Below are 15,091 nucleotides of genomic sequence, written 5' to 3'. Positions count from 1 at the left end.
TGCAGCATCCTGTCACCTTCCAGCCTTTCTCTCTTGGAGTCTGGGGTCACCTCCCCTCTCTTCTCAGTGTGTTCCCTTTTACCTTGGTGTCTCTAATGGTGACGTGAAGGTGGGGGAGGGGGTCCTCAATAAAGACAATATAAAGATCCGTGGGCTATGGGGACAGAATCAGCGTCTCTGGGCCCCAGACTGCATCGCTTTCTTGGAGTCCCACTCAGGCCGTTTGGGGTGTCGGTTCAGGCCCCACTCCAGGGCGGAAGACAAGGACCCTGTGTGGGCGCTGGACTGAGGCCAAGTGGCATCTTGTCTCCACAGTGCCGGGCACAGGGCGTGGTCTAGGAAACTGCTGTGGGAAGGCTGCCTCCCCTCCCTGCCCCCACCTGGTTTTGCAAAATGACTGAACTGGCCTCTGCTTTGGGCAGACTTCCTGCGAGTTACATGTTTCCGGGGCCTGATGTTTTGCATCTGCAAAACTAGCAGGGCAGGTCCTGGTCCTCAGGGACCCCAGATGCTTTTTTCATGACCACCCTAACCCCTCTGCGGACATGGCTCTTTCTCTCCTCAGCTTGGTGAGATTGGCTTTCAGACTTTCTGTCTCCACGGTGCCTGAAGCAGCTGCCCCTCCATTCAGACCTTCTGGAGAGCCTGCCAGCCCTATGCCAATCACCTCCATTTCCTTCTAGGGCCACGAGTCCCACCTGTGTGCACCTGACACCTCTTGCCCCTGAAGCTCCAACTCTGTGGAAGGCACAGCTGTTCATCCAGGGTCAGGGACCCCAGAGTTAGTGTCTTAAACTCAGAGGTGCAGCTGATGGGGGAGCATGTGCCCTGGGCAAAGAGCAGAGCCCCCTGAGTCTCAAACTGTCACCGTGGAGCCTCCTCCTGGCTGATGGCACCTTATCTTCACAAGTCTGGAGTTTTAAATAAGTTGTCCTGATGTCTTAATGTTGGCAACTAAGCAACATGGGGCTTAGCTGTCTTTGATGGGTGCTGTGGCTACTCTCAGTGAGCATTTCACATGTTCTCAGTAACGTTCTGGGCCTTTCTGCACAGTCAAGTCACCATTACTGTTGTCACATCTCTCAAGCTGGAAAACAAATGCCCTAGATCATGATTTAATAAGTGGTGTTTGAATGCTAGCAGCCTAGGCCCGGCTCCCACAAGTAAGCTTAAGGCTTCCAGCCCTTTCTATGTAAGACTCTGAGTCCTAACAGCTGTTCTAATGAGCAGCTTCTATGTGTATGCTCAGTACACACTAGCATGTTCAAGCCTCATGGCAGACCCGAAGTCCAGTTAATAACGTCTTTCCATCAGGGGTCAGGATGCTCAGTTCAGAGAGCATGACTTCCCAGGGTCTCTCAGCCTCCGGGTGGAGGGCCATAACCAACGCTCGGGTCTGTCTGGCTCCCAAGTACCAGCTCCTTCCATGCAACCTGGTTTCTCTCCGAATCCCCTGTGTCCGGCCTTGGGCCAGGCTCAGCAGGGCTATCAGGGATGGTACTTGAGTGTCTGAAACTGGGCAGGACTCCCGGGACAGCCTTCTGTGAGGGGCTCAGTGCAGCCTCCCTCCTCCCTGGAGAGGCTCACTGCTCTCGATCCCGCTCTCTTCTCTGTGGGGAGAGGCACTGCCAGATTCCCCTGTGCACCATCTCGCTGCCCAGGGCATAGTTGATGGCGTTGACCGTGGGCACCATCTTGGCGATGAGAGCCGGCACCTGTTGTGACAGAAATGTCCAGGAGAGAAGTTTCAGAGCCTCTGCTCCTCTTTCTGCTTCCATTTGGTGACCACAGTCCCCTAACCCCACTCCGACGTGTCCCCAGTTGCCAAGCATCTGTCTTGGCTTCCTTCTGCAGCCTCTAAGCCTTCTCTGACTAGCTGGTGGGTGAGGCATGGAATTCCATTTCTCCCTGGGTGCCAGTCTCAGCCTCTGGTCCCAGAGTGGCTGCTGTCTGTCTGGCTGTCCCTGTCATCTCACATAAGGCCCAGGTAATGTCAGGCAGTGGCCCTGTGTGGCCAGGGGTGTAAGCAAATACCCAGTGTGTTCTGAACGTTTGAAGGAATAGAGAAAGAGATTATACTGGAGGCCAGAAAGCCGGAAAGAGGCGAAATAGAGGCACAGAGGTGGAGAGACTTCTGGCTTTGGGTAGTGGAGGGGATCATACCATCTGCAGCTTGGGGGAGATGGAGGTCACATCCGCGAAGGTTGCATATAGATACAGGAGGGCATAGGGACCCCAGGCGAGCATCAGTGTCCTGGCTGGCAGAATGGTGTTCACCTGGGGAGATACAGGCATGGGAGGGAGGCATCGATTTGCTCCAGGTGGCTGGCAGCCCCAGGAAGCCCAGGGACCAGGTTGCCCCTCTGCAGGGCTGTGGGAAGATGCTGAGCCTGTGAGGGAACCTGGGACCAGATGCCTCTCTGGTCTGTTTAGGCCTCTTGTTCAAGCTTACTTGACCTCAGTAACCTTGTCTGTAAAGTGACCTGGTAGTGCCTGCCTTGCCTGGAGGTGGGGGCTAGGGTGGACAGTGAGCTTCCATCCTGGTCTGTGCTCTGAGAAACCCAGGGCTCCGTGAATGTGGCTGTGTTCCTGAGGGTCCTCAGGCTGAGCTGCTCTCACAACTCAGTCCCTGATCCAGCTCGCCAGTAGCAGCCGCTGGTAGTTCAATCTGTCCTGAGTTCAAAGGGGCTGCTTTCCCAACAAGTAAGATAGTTAGGCAGCAGGTGATGCAGTCCTACCTGTGGCCACAGGAGAGTGCACGACTTAAGCTCTAATTTCAAGATGGAACTTGCTAAATTCCCACTCCGCACCTCACTCAAATGTTAAAATTCTGAAGCTAAACATCAGTGTCTATTTTCTCACCGACCCTGTGGCCCTTTAACAAAGAAGGCTACTTAAGCTCACACCCAGGGCCCCTGAGATAATGCGTGGAGACCCCTGCTGATGCTACTGGAACAGATGGTTTAAAGTCAACCCAGAAAAATGAGAAAATCAGGGTGGCAGCCTTCTTTCCCGGCTGATTTAACCTCCGATAAGTGTAGCGACCCCCTGGCAGGGCTAGGGGCTGGCACAGTGCAGAGGACAACCTCTGAAGCCGTGATGAGCAGGAGAGCAGCACAGCCCTGACCCTCCTTCTGACTCAAGAGAACCTGGGTCCACAGCTAAAATTGATTTGTACTTTTCCAATTCATAGGAAAAAACAGCAAATGAAGTGTCTCAACAGTGATTTTTTGGATGCACTATGACTGCCCACTTGGGTGGTGGAGTCCCAGATCTGGGTTTCATTCAAATCTTTTTACTAATTGTGTGGCTTTGAGTTGCTTACCTAACGATTCCCTTTCAGCCTCAATTTTCTAGTCTATGACATGGGGATAATAAACCTTCTTTCCTCAGACAGTTGGTGCAAAAATGAAATGACATAATGCACATCAAGTTACATTAATATCTGGGTTTGTTGTGTTTGTTTTGTCTTTGGTGCTGCTTATGACTCTCTGCTAGAGATTGTTCAGATTACAAAGTTAAAAGAAAATTGCGGCAAGATAATATGAATGCAGAAACTGAGAAATGGCCGGGAGGGCTTATCTGAAGCATTGTTTTTCTTGGACAAATATGCTTGCTGGTGAGATTTTATGGCATGGGTAACACCCTGTGCCTGTGATTAAATTAAACATCTCTAGGGAGTTCCCCTTGTGGCTCAATGGACTAAGAATCCAACTAGTATCTATGAGGATGCAGGTTTGATCCCAGGCCTTGCTCAGTGTGTTAAAGGATCCTGCCTTGCCATGACCAGTGGCGTAGGTGGACAGACATGGCTCGGATCTGGCGTGGTTGTGGCTGTGGTGTAGGCCCCTACCCTTGGAACTTCCACATGCTGCAGGTGTGGTCCTCAAAAGACACAATGAAGAAAAAAAAAAAAACTCACAAAAAATCAAAACATCTCCAAGCAATTTAAAAGTAGCATTTAAGATGTGCACAATTTTGTGCCAATCCCCCATGTCCCTCGGAAGAAGCAAGTGTAATGGCAAGGATGGCAGGGCACCCTGGCTTTAGGGTTCTAGGGTCTTGGTAAGTCTGAGCATTTCTGATCCTCTCTCCTAGATCTTGGCCAAGACCCAGCAGTGGTCCAGGTGTGTTCCTGCCCTGATACTCCCTGCTTTCTGTACTGAAGATGGATTTTTCTCTTGATCATTGAAAACATAAAGCCCCTGATTGCTGTCACATCATTCAGGTCCCCAGTATTCCTGAGAGCGACACAGATTCCTCCTGCTCCAAGAGAGGCTCCTTACCGGGGGACGGCCAGTCTTCCCAAGTTTCTGCTCCATGAGCCGATAGGAGGTGACTGTGATGAAGAGGGGCAGGAGGAAGTTGAAAAAGGCCATGGTAAAGAGGAAGCTGGTGAAGTTTCTGCAGGCAGAGGAGAGGGAGGAGTCAGAATGGCCTCTCAGATCTGATCAGCTTCCCTAGAAAGCCCATCAGGCTTGGCTCTAGACACTTGGAGGTGAGGTCTAATATGAGAATTCAGAGTGTGGCTGCTTCCAGGTCCCAGCTGACTCCCTATGGAGCCAGGGGGCTACTAGATCCTCCTAGAACCTTTAGGAGCTAGGGAGCTGAGACAGGGACAGTCCTCCTTTACCTTGCTGTCGGACAGTTCAAGGGCTCAACCTTGCTCTCTGTAGGTGCTCCAAGCATAATGGTGAATGGGATGCTTGAGCTTGGGAAACTAAGTGGAGATGTCAGTGGACCAGGAGGAAGGATCATTCAAGGTGTGTTCAAGGATATGGAAGGACCCTGTGGATGGACACTGTATCACTGAAGAAGTCATTGAAAGAACCGGAGAACAGCCTGGGGTCCCAGGTAGTGGTCATGGGGAGGCAAGAGGGCTGACCAGGAGCAGGTGGGGGCCACAGGGAGGCAGAATCCCATTCCGTGAAGGGGAGAACACATCACCTTGGTGCTGTCTGCTAAGGAGGGCTGGGAGGGAGGGCTGCCAGAAGGCCTGGACACCAGCTGGGGGAATGCCCTGGAGGGACACTTAGACCAGACTTGGGGTTCTCCAATGGGTTTCGCCTGGGAAGCCTGTCATCAAGGCAGGTGCTTTATGTGTGGACAGGAATGACCTGCTAAAGCAGATGAATGTCCCTCCCCAAGGCGGTCCCTAGAGGGAGCTCTGGACTCCCCAGAGCCCTGTGGACTGGAGCAGTAATAAACCTGTGCTCCACGATGGAGTGCGCCACCCTGCGTTTACTCCTGTCTCTCCAGGGCCTGGCTCACAACAGGTGCTCAACTCAGGGAATTTGGAGAACTGAACTCTGTGCCAAGGAGATCCTTCCCATTGCAGAGACCTTCTAATTCTTTGACTAGCAGACCAATGATATGGCTCCCTGTGGAAGCTGGTAAGTCAGAACTGGGACATCTTTCAGTGCTAAAGATGACAAAAGGGCCATGGGGCCCAGAGACTGTTTTAACTTACACAAGCCAATGGGTCCCTGGATAGCACCTCTTCTGGGGCCCAACTCTGTACCCCAATTTACATAAAATTCCCATCATTTGGCCTGTCTTCAGAGTGGGTTTTCTTAGTCTCACTGTCAGCTTGCCTGTTGATATTTTGACTAAGGAGTTGAGATTGTCTGGCAAGTGTTGACATGTCCCCATTTGGATTTTCGGCTCATACAGCTGTCCTACAGGCTCAAGGCCAAGATTCCCCCCGGAAAGGAGCTGCTCCCCTACCTCACCTGTCCACCCTGGAATAGTCTAGGGTGCAGCACGTCCCCAGCGGCTCATAGTCATAGTGGCCCCAGCCCAGGAGGGGCAGGGCTGCCCAGAAGGTAGAAGACAGCCACACAAAGAACACCAAGGAGACAGCTGTGTTCCAATCCAGTCGGCTGCCTGAAAGGAACACAGGAGGATGGTTAGGGGAGGGGATAGCTTGGCAGAGAGAAAAATAAAAGACTCCACAGTCACACAGCATGTCCCTAAATCCCGGCTCTGATGCTTAATCCCGCAGTGCCTCAGGCAATTTAAGAGTTTCTCTGAACCTCAGTTTTTCTCTAACAAAATGGGAATGATGGTCCCTGCCTCAGATGATTGTTATGAAAAATAAAAGGGATAAGGAATAGTGATGCTCTCCTAGAGACACCCTATACCATCTTCTTTAGAGGACACAGAGAAAGAGCAGATGGCAAAGAGACAGGTGTGGTTCCCAAAGCCAAGTTAAGAATGAAGCATGGAGAATGGTTCAGGTGAGGGTGATGGGAGCAGGAGGCAGAAGTTGGGACTTACCAGCATTTTTAGCTTTTGCTCAGAAGGAGGCCACTGTCTCTGCTTCTGGGATACCCTCTGAGAACTCTCAGCTTTGGGGTGGAGCTCCATCCCAGTGCCAAAGGCAGAGACTGGCTTCTGACAGCATCTTTGGTATGACCAGCCCCACTGACCTGACCTCCTCCATGATCCCTCCACTTATGCCCTTCACAGCCTCCTCCAGCCTTTCTCCCCAGTGGTCCTCCTGGATCTGGCTTCAGATTGCTTTTCCTGGCGCCTCCTTTGTCCCTGGTTTCCTTGCATGTGTGCTCCTTTGTCGACAAGACCCCAGGGCAGAGGACAGGACTCCAGGTGGGGTTTGATCAGTAGAGAAGAGCAGGTCTACAAACTCCCTGATCCCAGCACTTTGCTTCCACTGATACAGCCTCAGATGGAATTTGCTTGGATATGTCCCCTTGCTATGGATTGAATGTTTATGTCCCCTCCCTCAAATTTACATGTTGAATTGTGATCTGCTGGTATTTGGAGGTGGAGCCTTGGGGAGATAATTAGTTCCTGAGGGTGGGGTTCCCATGATGAGATTACTGCCCTTACAAGAAGAGACACAGAGAAAGGATCTCTCTCCTCCATGTGAGGACAGAGCAAGAATGCAGCCATCTGCAAGCTGGGAAGAGAGCCCTCCCCAGAACCCAACTGTGCTGACTCCTTGATCTCAGGCTCTCAGCCTCCAGAACTGTGAAAAATAAACTTCTGTTAAGCTGCCCAGTCTATGGTATTTTATTATGGAAGCCTGAGCAGACTAAGAACCTCCCTCCTATCCCCCAACTGTGGGGAAAAAAAAAAAAAAAATGAATATCCACCTTGACCAATGTGGCGTATTAGCCTCTGCAGTTTTAGAAACAGATGATGAAAGTGACACATCATCCATTAATGGAGTAGATGAGCTCACACCTCCACTTCCCTCTGTTTTCATGCTGCTCCTTTGCACCCTCCAGCATAGGAAGGCCTTTGATCCAGAGGCCCCTGGAACAGGGATTAACTGCTCTATATTAAGACAGAGAGTCTAGGAGTTCCCATCCTGGTGCAGTGGAAACAAATCTGACTAGAAACCATGAGGTTGCAAGTTCGAGCCTTGGCCTCTCTCGGTGGGTTAAGGATCTGGCATTGCTGTGGCTGTGATGTAGGAGGGGGCAGCCATAGCTCCGACTGGACCCCTAGCCTGGGAATCTCCATATGCCATATGTGCAGCCCTAAAAAGCAAAAAAAAAAAAGACAGAGAGTCTATTGCCACTGAGATGGTGTGCATTTGTGTGTTCACGTGTGTGTAATGGTCCAAGGGAGCTTCGGGCACAGGGTTGTGGTAGCAGTGGTAGAAGAAGAGCTTTGTTAACCACTGAGCCAGATAGGGGAGGAGGGGCTCCCCTGCCAGATAGGAGTTTGGACAGGATAAGAACAAAGCCTTTTTTTTTTTTTTTTTTGCCTTGGAGAAAGGCATGTGACTTTGTGGAGAGCAGGGGGCGGTGTGTGTCTGTGGCAAGGGCAGATCTGTGGTTTCAAAGGAGAGATGCCCAGGGTTTGAGGCTGTGCTAGCCATGGACTCCAGAGTAGCTTCTATGCCAGGCAAATCAGGATGCAGAGCCCAGGAGACAAAGGGGGAGACTCCCTCTGGAGGCATCCATGCCAAACCCACTCCCAGCTCTGCTCCTAGAGCTGTGTGACCCAGGGCAAGCTACTTAACTTCTCTGAGCCTCTGCTTCCCAGTCTGCAGGCTGGTAGGGTTAACTGAGCCATGGCCTCCCCAGAGTATGTTTATATATCTCTGTGGTGAGTGGGATTCTATATGGTCTCTGGGTGAATGTGCTTTTTTAATTTAATGTGTATTAAAAATTATAAGGACATTGAAGTTGTGATTTCACAGACATTTTTTAGAATGAGACTAAAGCAGATGTTTAATTGTTTGTAAAATGAGTTTTTTCTTGTTGTTGTTTTCTTGTTTCGTCTTTTGCCTTTTCTAGGCTGCTCCCGTGGCATATGGAGGTTTCCAGGCTAGGGGTCAAATCGGAGCTGTAGCCGCCGGCCTACGCCAGAGCCACAGCAATGCGGGGATCCGAGGCGTGTCTGCAACCTACACCACAGCTCATGGCAACGCCGGATCGTTAACCCACTGAGCAAGGGCAGGGACCGAACCCTCAACCTCATGGTTCCTAGTCAGATTCGTTAACCACTGCGCCACGACAGGAACTAAAATGAGATATCTTTAAAGAAAAAAATCAGGTAAATTACAGAGCAGGTGGTACACTGGTATGGCTTATATTAAGATGGAATTTGACAATACAGCTTGGAAAATCCAGAGCTACACTCATTTTCCATGAAGGCTTTGAATGATGAAAGTTCCATGAAAGTGTAATGTGCAAAGGCACATGCTCAGTTACCCCCTCCCGCACACACACAAAAGCCACCTCTCTGCCTCCCAGCAATGCCTGAACAATGCCTATCTTCAAGGGCATTTTTTGTATCCATGATCTCATTTGATTTTCAAAATAAAACTATGAGGCTGATTACAAAAATCATCTTGCAGAGGAGGAGACTAAGGTTCAGAGAGGACCTCTGTCTTGCTTGAGGCTGCAGTGAGGGGACAGCCAGCCAGCATTTCCAGCATGGGCCTCAACACCTCTCCTGCACTCCCTCCTTTCCTGAGTGCCTGCCCTACTCTCATGCACACTTACACCTACCCACACGTCCCTGAACTGGGAAACACTGAGCAGACCTTAGTCCTGATCACCCTTGGAACGTGGAGGTCCTTCCACTATGGGACCCCAAAGACATACGTGTGCAGTAGTGGTGATAGCGCCCCCAAGCGATGGCTGCGCTGCTGCAGATGCTAGCCAACGCCGTGGCAAAGCCCTGGAAGCCGTGAGCCTGGCAGCCTTCGGAGCCATAGGGCCAGCGCCTGTGGAAGACACTGGGCATCAGTGACCCTGCCCCCGTGCCTGCCCTCCTCCCACACCTGCCTGGCAGCAGCTTGGAAGGCACCTTCAGCTCCTCAGAAAAGGGCTTTATTATCTGTCTTTCCTATGGGAAAACTGGAGCCTGGGCTGCAGTCTCTGGGTCCTTCACTGCACCTTGGTTGGACCAAAGGGTCTCTCTGGTGATCAGATGACTGCATCAAAGGATACGGAACAACTTGGTTGGGAGGCGAGCTCATGCCTGAGGCTTAGAGAGGAAAAGATACAGAGCCGAGGTCACATAGCAGATGAAGGCAAGGTCAGAGAGTAGACCCCCAGGACTCCCAACTCTCAGCCCCACGGACCGAGCAAGGCAGAAATTTCAGTCGCCCCTCCCCCACCCTGGGAAGGGGTAGGCGAACAGGGCAAGGACTCCACACTGACCCTCATGGTCAGCCCTGAGCTTTCCATACGGAAGCTCTAGCTTCCGCAGGAATGTCCCATCTGCTTAAGAAAACAATCCTGTAAACACCTTCTGAGGCTACATTGGAAGACGGTGGTTTGCACATAAGGAAGTCTTAGACACTTGTCAAAATCCTGTTTGCTTTCACAAACACGTGTTTAAGGCTTCCTAGCTGTGAAGCATTGTTTTAAACTATTTACAAATGACAATTCAGTATTGCCAACTACCCTATGAATTAGCTAATAATTTACTGACGAAGCTGAAAGAGAGAGAAAGAAGTCAGGATTCCAACCTAGGCAGCCTGGTTGCAGGGCCCATATTCTTAATCCCCACAGTCAGCCAGTTCTGTTAATCAGGTCCAACTCCCATGTTCCAGAAATCAGCTGTGGTTCTACAGGGATAGTCTGGGATTTGGCTTTAACCCAGCTCATTTTGCCCTCTCGCTCCCCTACAGTTTTCTACAGGAAGGAAGAATGTCTCTGGCCTGCTGCCCAGTGCCCAGAGATAGGCCCCAGAGCCCAGGGACTGGGGAGAGGGGTGGTACCGGAGGAGGCTGGACGTGGCGGCAACGAAGGCGTTCAGGCTGATCCCGCTGTCCGCCAGAGCCAAGCTCAGCACTAGCAGGTGGCTGGGAGTCCGCAGCTCCGGGGTCTTGCAGAAAGAGAGGATGGTCAGACTATTGAGGCTGAGACCGGAGAGAGCTGAAAGGAAGGGGAGAGCTGGCATTGGGGCTGGAGAGGCCCCTGGGGTCAGAATAAGGCGCTATAGGGGATGGAGCCTCAGCAACAGCGTCCCCCCTGCCCCCTGACTGCTCGCACTCAGCATCCATCTCAGGGCAGCTCATCAAGCACCCCAAAAGGAGGGCTAGCCCTCCGACACCAGACGCCATGAGCTGTACACCCTGTCGTCTACCACTGCACAGTCTGATGGGAAGGCCAATGAGGAAGAAATCTAGTGAAGCACAGCATGGTTCGTGCTGGAACAATCGTAATCATGGACGAGCACTTATCACATGCCCTGCAGGGTACTGAGCACTTATCACATGCCCTGCAGGGTACTGAGCACTTTAAGTGGATCCTCTCACTCAGTCTTCACCTGGACCCTGTCGTCCCCATTTCTAGCTGAAGCACCGAGGCTCAGAGATGCCGGCCAACTTGTCCTAGGTACACAGCTTGTAAGTGGCAGAGCTGGGGCTGTAACTCAGGTCTTTCAAACTCCAAAATGCCTCCTCCAATGCCTGTGGAACAATGTCAGGAAGGGCCTTGGAGAGGAAGAGCCATTGTAGAGCTGGGAACTTCCCAGGATGCCAGGCAGCAAGGTGAGCTTGGAGCAGGTGGTCTCCAGCAGGACCCAAACCCAACCTTGAATTTCAGCTTTGTCACTTGCTGCTCCTTATGCTGGGCTGCAGCTTCTGCCATCTAAAGTGAGGAATTGGGAAGGATCCTGCCTTCAAACTGTGATTGTTCAACTAGGAAGACAAGGTGTGGAAGAGCATTCTAGAAAGAGGGAATAGCAAGTGCAAGATCATAAAGTCGTAAACTTTCGAAGTGTATTTGAAAACCTAGAGGGATGCTAGATGGTAGGGTCTCCTGTGGAGGAGGAAAGGGGGCTGGGGCCGCCAGACTACGATGTCTAGGGCCTCCAGGACCAGCTGCTGCTCCCTTTCCACAGTCTATTCTTTTTTTCGAAAAAAAAAAAAAAGTATTTTTCTGGATCTGCTTTGAACAAGGTCTGCATCTCCCATCAATCTAGTCTTGGGTTCCACCAACTCCAGGGTCTACCGTCCCACCTCTGGCCTTGGTGAGTCTTTTAAGGATTCTGGGTTGAAGCTTTCACCTCAGGGACCTGAGTCGTCCCTACAGTGAAAGGGTTTAGGGCCAAGGAAATGGGAGTAGTGGAAGTAATGGTGGCGCCGGAGAGGAAAGAATTGATAAACTTAAATCCTTGGATTTCTATCTAGGCGAGCACTGTATACCCTGATACCATCTAACCTTTACCACCACCCACTTGGAATGTCAGGGAACTGAGGGTCAAAGAGCTCAAGTGTCTTTGCTATAGTGACACAGATAGTGGGTGGCAGAGCTGTCTGTTTCCAGAACCTACCTGGGTTCTACCAGAGACCTGATCTTATACAAAATTTGTAGCAGGTTTTCCATTCTTCTGGCTGTGGGGGCATGACTGGTTCTTGGTCATGCCCTGGGCAGGTGTCCCCCATCTCAAAGTCCCTCTCTCCCTGACTTTCACCTGCCTTCTCTCTCTTGGCTCCCAGCCTTCATGCTGTGTCCCACAGGTGCAGCTATCAGAAGACTCTATGGGTCCAGGCCCCAAGGAGTAGGGTTTAGAGACTTTGCAGCTGTGACCTGGGTTTTGGGAGCCCACTGAGTTCCCACCCCAGCTCCTGCCTGGCTCACCTTCCACCAGCAGCAGTGTCCCCACCGCCAGCACCTCCAGTTCCCCGAAGCCGGTAGGCAGGGCCCCAGGCTCTGCCATTCTCTGCCCTTCTCACAGCTGACCCAGCTCTTCTCTGGCTCTCCCAAGCCAGGCCCCTCCATTATAAAGGGTCATTCCACGTGCTGGCACATGCAGGTTATTATGCTAGACCACGGGCATCTTTTTGCTGCCCCCTCTGGCCCCCCAAATCTTCCTCTTGGCCCAGGCAGAAGAAACCCATTCATCAGTTAGACAGTGCAGCCTTTGTGAAATGGCTCATTCTGTTCAGCCCCATCGGATTAAGGACCTGGAATCCAAAGGATGTGTGGCTGAAAGCTGAATTAGAAAAGAGTTGCATAACCAAGGGAGGGGTAGGAAGCAAAAAAAGGGATTTGAGCTGCAGCTGAGCCTGAGAACCGGTCAGGAGCCAAGCCCTCCCATGTTTGTAGGTGCTGACAAGCTGAGTGCCTGTGTATACACATGTAACAAACAGCAGGACCCTATGGGGTCTTCCCAGGACAGTCCCCTCCCCTTTATCCTCTGTTGTAGCTCCTCAGTGAATAACCCCAATAATAGTATCTCTGGCATACTGCCTGAACTTTTCAGATGCTAAAAACTGCAACCAAATGGAAAAAAATGATCTACCTGATGATCATGAGCACATAGCCTCCAGACTTTTTAGTGCCTAAGGATTGAGTTCTGTTACCTCACCATCAACCAATCGGAGAATTGCACATGCCATGCAAGGAGAACAGGTGGCATTTGCTCCCCAAACTCTAAACTCCCTGAAGGGTTTCAGAAAAGCATTTTAAAGGCAAGGCAAAGGAGAAGTAGTTGATTCTTGGTGGTTGGTTGTTGCAAACTTCTTTGAGTCAGAGCCCTTTGTTTTTGCAGCTGTCCATGTGGGTCACAATGTCCCTGTAAACCTCCAACAAGAGAGATGTTATTCTCTGTTCTGCAACTTTTTATCTCTCTATGAATGGGAAAGTATTATACCCTTAAAGGTCAGAGCCTTTAGAATGGGATATCCTGTGTATTTCAGGCTCTAGACAAAATTCTTAACTCTAAACAAAAGCAACAGAATAACAAGAAACAGATCTAATATGGACTCAGATTTGTTCTTCCCTATTTCAGTACTAGCAATATAGTTAATGTTTATTGAGTGCTCACTAAGGATCAGGCACTGTGCTAAATGATTTTATGATGATTCTTACAACTCCATGAGTTAGATTCTATCATCCTTTTCATTGCACAGGAGGAAACTGAGGCTCAAAGCTGTTAAGAATGGGCCTGAGATCATGCAGTGATTCATGGGTAGAACTGGAACAGAAGCCAATCTCCCACCTCCCCGGCTCCCGCTCAAGCTGCTTATTTTACTCTGCAAATGTCCATTTCCCATGCCCTTTCTTTCTTTGCTCCCCACTTTTGTCCAAGTTTTAGCACCCCTCAGGGATGAGCTGACAGTTCACATCCTCCTGGAAGCCTTCCTTGATAACCCAATTTTCACAGTCTTCCCTGTTTTTCCCAATTTCTATCTTGCTTTACTGCAACCTATGTCAGGCTTTTTTTTTTCTCATATCTGCAAGATCACAAAATATTCAAGGGAGGAAAGAAAGTCAGGACGGGCCTGTGAATCAAGGGTCGAGTTTAGGAGAGAAGGGAAGGCATCTCCAACAGAATGAGGAAAAGCCAGAGATCAGAGAATGGGCAAGGCTGGCCTTTTGGTTTGGGGAGCAGGAGATACAGGGGGGAAGCACTGAAAAAATATTGGCTGAATTGGAAGAGAGGAAGGGATGGGAACCAATAGTTCCTGGAAGCCAATACTGTTAAAACAGACCTGGCACAGGCATTTTATATGTGTACTGGGACCACAGGTATCTGCCTTGGTCACACCTCACTGGTGTAAGTTTGTCTAGACTCATGGGCATGAGGAGCTGAGGAACCTTCTGGAAAAGCCACAGGAGGAATTCCCATCATGGCCCAGTGGTTAACGAATCCGACTAAGAACCATGAGGTGGAGGGTTTGATCTCTGGCCTTGCTCAGTGGGTTAAGGATCCAGCGTTGCCGTGAGCTGTGGCGTAGCTCGCACATGCGGCTTGATCCCGTGTTGCTGTGGCTGTGGTGAAGGCCGCAGCTCTGCTTAGACCCCTAGCCTAGGAACCTCCATATGCCATGGGAACGGCTCAAGAAAAGGCAAAAAGAAAAACAAACAAACAAAACAAAAACCAAAAAAAAAGCCACAAGAGCCAGGTAGGGCACGCAAGGCCAGAGAGCAAAACCTTGGAGTCAGATGTTAAGAATCAATGAGTACAAGGTAGTATCTTCAGTGAGATGAGTTTGGGGATAGGGGACAGTGGGTTAAAATGGACAGGTCCTTCTCTAAAAGCTCTGGGACATCCCGCTCTGGGACCCTCTTCAGAGTGAGACAACTTGAGGAGGTGGGCACTCTCTGCCCTCATGCTGAGACATCTCGTGCCTTTTTGGCACTGGTGGTTATGCCCAGAAAGGCTCAGCTCAGAGAGCAGTGACTGGAGACTCAGGGTGTCTCAGGGAGGGAGTGCTGTCAGAGTTCATGAGCCCGTGGGAGTCACTTTTGCTGTCGCCCCCAAATACCTGGATCTTCCCAGCACCCCTGCAAGCAGGTACTGGAAATGCCAGTGAAACTGGCCACTCACTACTTTCAAGAAACTTCGGGGCATTCCCGCTGTGGTGCAGTGGGATTGACGGTGTCTTGGGAGCAGTGGGACACAGCCTCCATCCCTGGCCAGGCATAATGGGTTAAGCGTCTGCTGTTGCTATAGTTGAAGCTTAGGTTGCAACCGTGGCTGGGATATGATCCTTGGCCTGGAACTCTATATGCCACAGGGCGGCCAAAAAAGAGAAGAAAAGAAAAAGAAGAGGAAGAAAAGAAAGCATCTGTTCTGACAAGGCTGTCAGGTTCTGAGAAACTTGGGTTGTTTAATTCTCATAAACACCATGAGTAGAGTAACATTA

At 50.7% G+C, this 15,091-nt stretch overlaps 1 protein-coding gene across 2 annotated transcripts; it reads right to left on the bottom strand.

Annotated features, from left to right (window-relative positions):
• RGR (retinal G protein coupled receptor) lies at positions 1,090-12,273 on the bottom strand. 2 transcript variants are annotated; one of them, XM_013983386.2, is made up of 7 exons: positions 12,078-12,273; positions 10,211-10,317; positions 9,087-9,208; positions 5,733-5,886; positions 4,287-4,404; positions 2,164-2,277; positions 1,090-1,715 (listed from the first exon to the last, which is right to left on the bottom strand). In XM_013983386.2, exons 1-7 carry the CDS (start codon positions 12,216-12,218, stop codon positions 1,584-1,586), a joined length of 888 nt encoding a protein of 295 aa, XP_013838840.1. In that variant the 5' UTR covers positions 12,219-12,273; the 3' UTR covers positions 1,090-1,583. The 2 variants fall into 2 exon arrangements, with proteins under 2 accessions (XP_013838840.1, XP_001927876.2); XM_001927841.5 differs by having other exon boundaries at positions 10,211-10,367; positions 12,078-12,245.

The sequence above is a fragment of the Sus scrofa genome, chromosome 14, assembly GCF_000003025.6.
Source record: "Sus scrofa isolate TJ Tabasco breed Duroc chromosome 14, Sscrofa11.1, whole genome shotgun sequence".
Taxonomy (NCBI): Eukaryota; Metazoa; Chordata; class Mammalia; order Artiodactyla; family Suidae; genus Sus; species Sus scrofa.
This window is presented reverse-complemented; position numbering and strand designations above follow the sequence as displayed.

What these genes read in the sequence shown, in the direction of transcription:
- RGR (XM_013983386.2), bottom strand. Translation starts at nt 12,218, where the DNA reads ATGGAGGGGCCTGGCTTGGGAGAGCCAGAGAAGAGCTGGGTCAGCTGT. An exon ending in GACTATTCCAGGGTGGACAG is followed by an intron (nt 4,405 to 5,732) that starts GTGAGGTAGGGG and finishes CTCTGCCTGCAG; the next exon opens with AAACTTCACCAGCTTCCTCT. An exon ending in TCTCCCCCAAGCTGCAGATG is followed by an intron (nt 1,716 to 2,163) that starts GTATGATCCCCT and finishes CTGTCACAACAG; the next exon opens with GTGCCGGCTCTCATCGCCAA.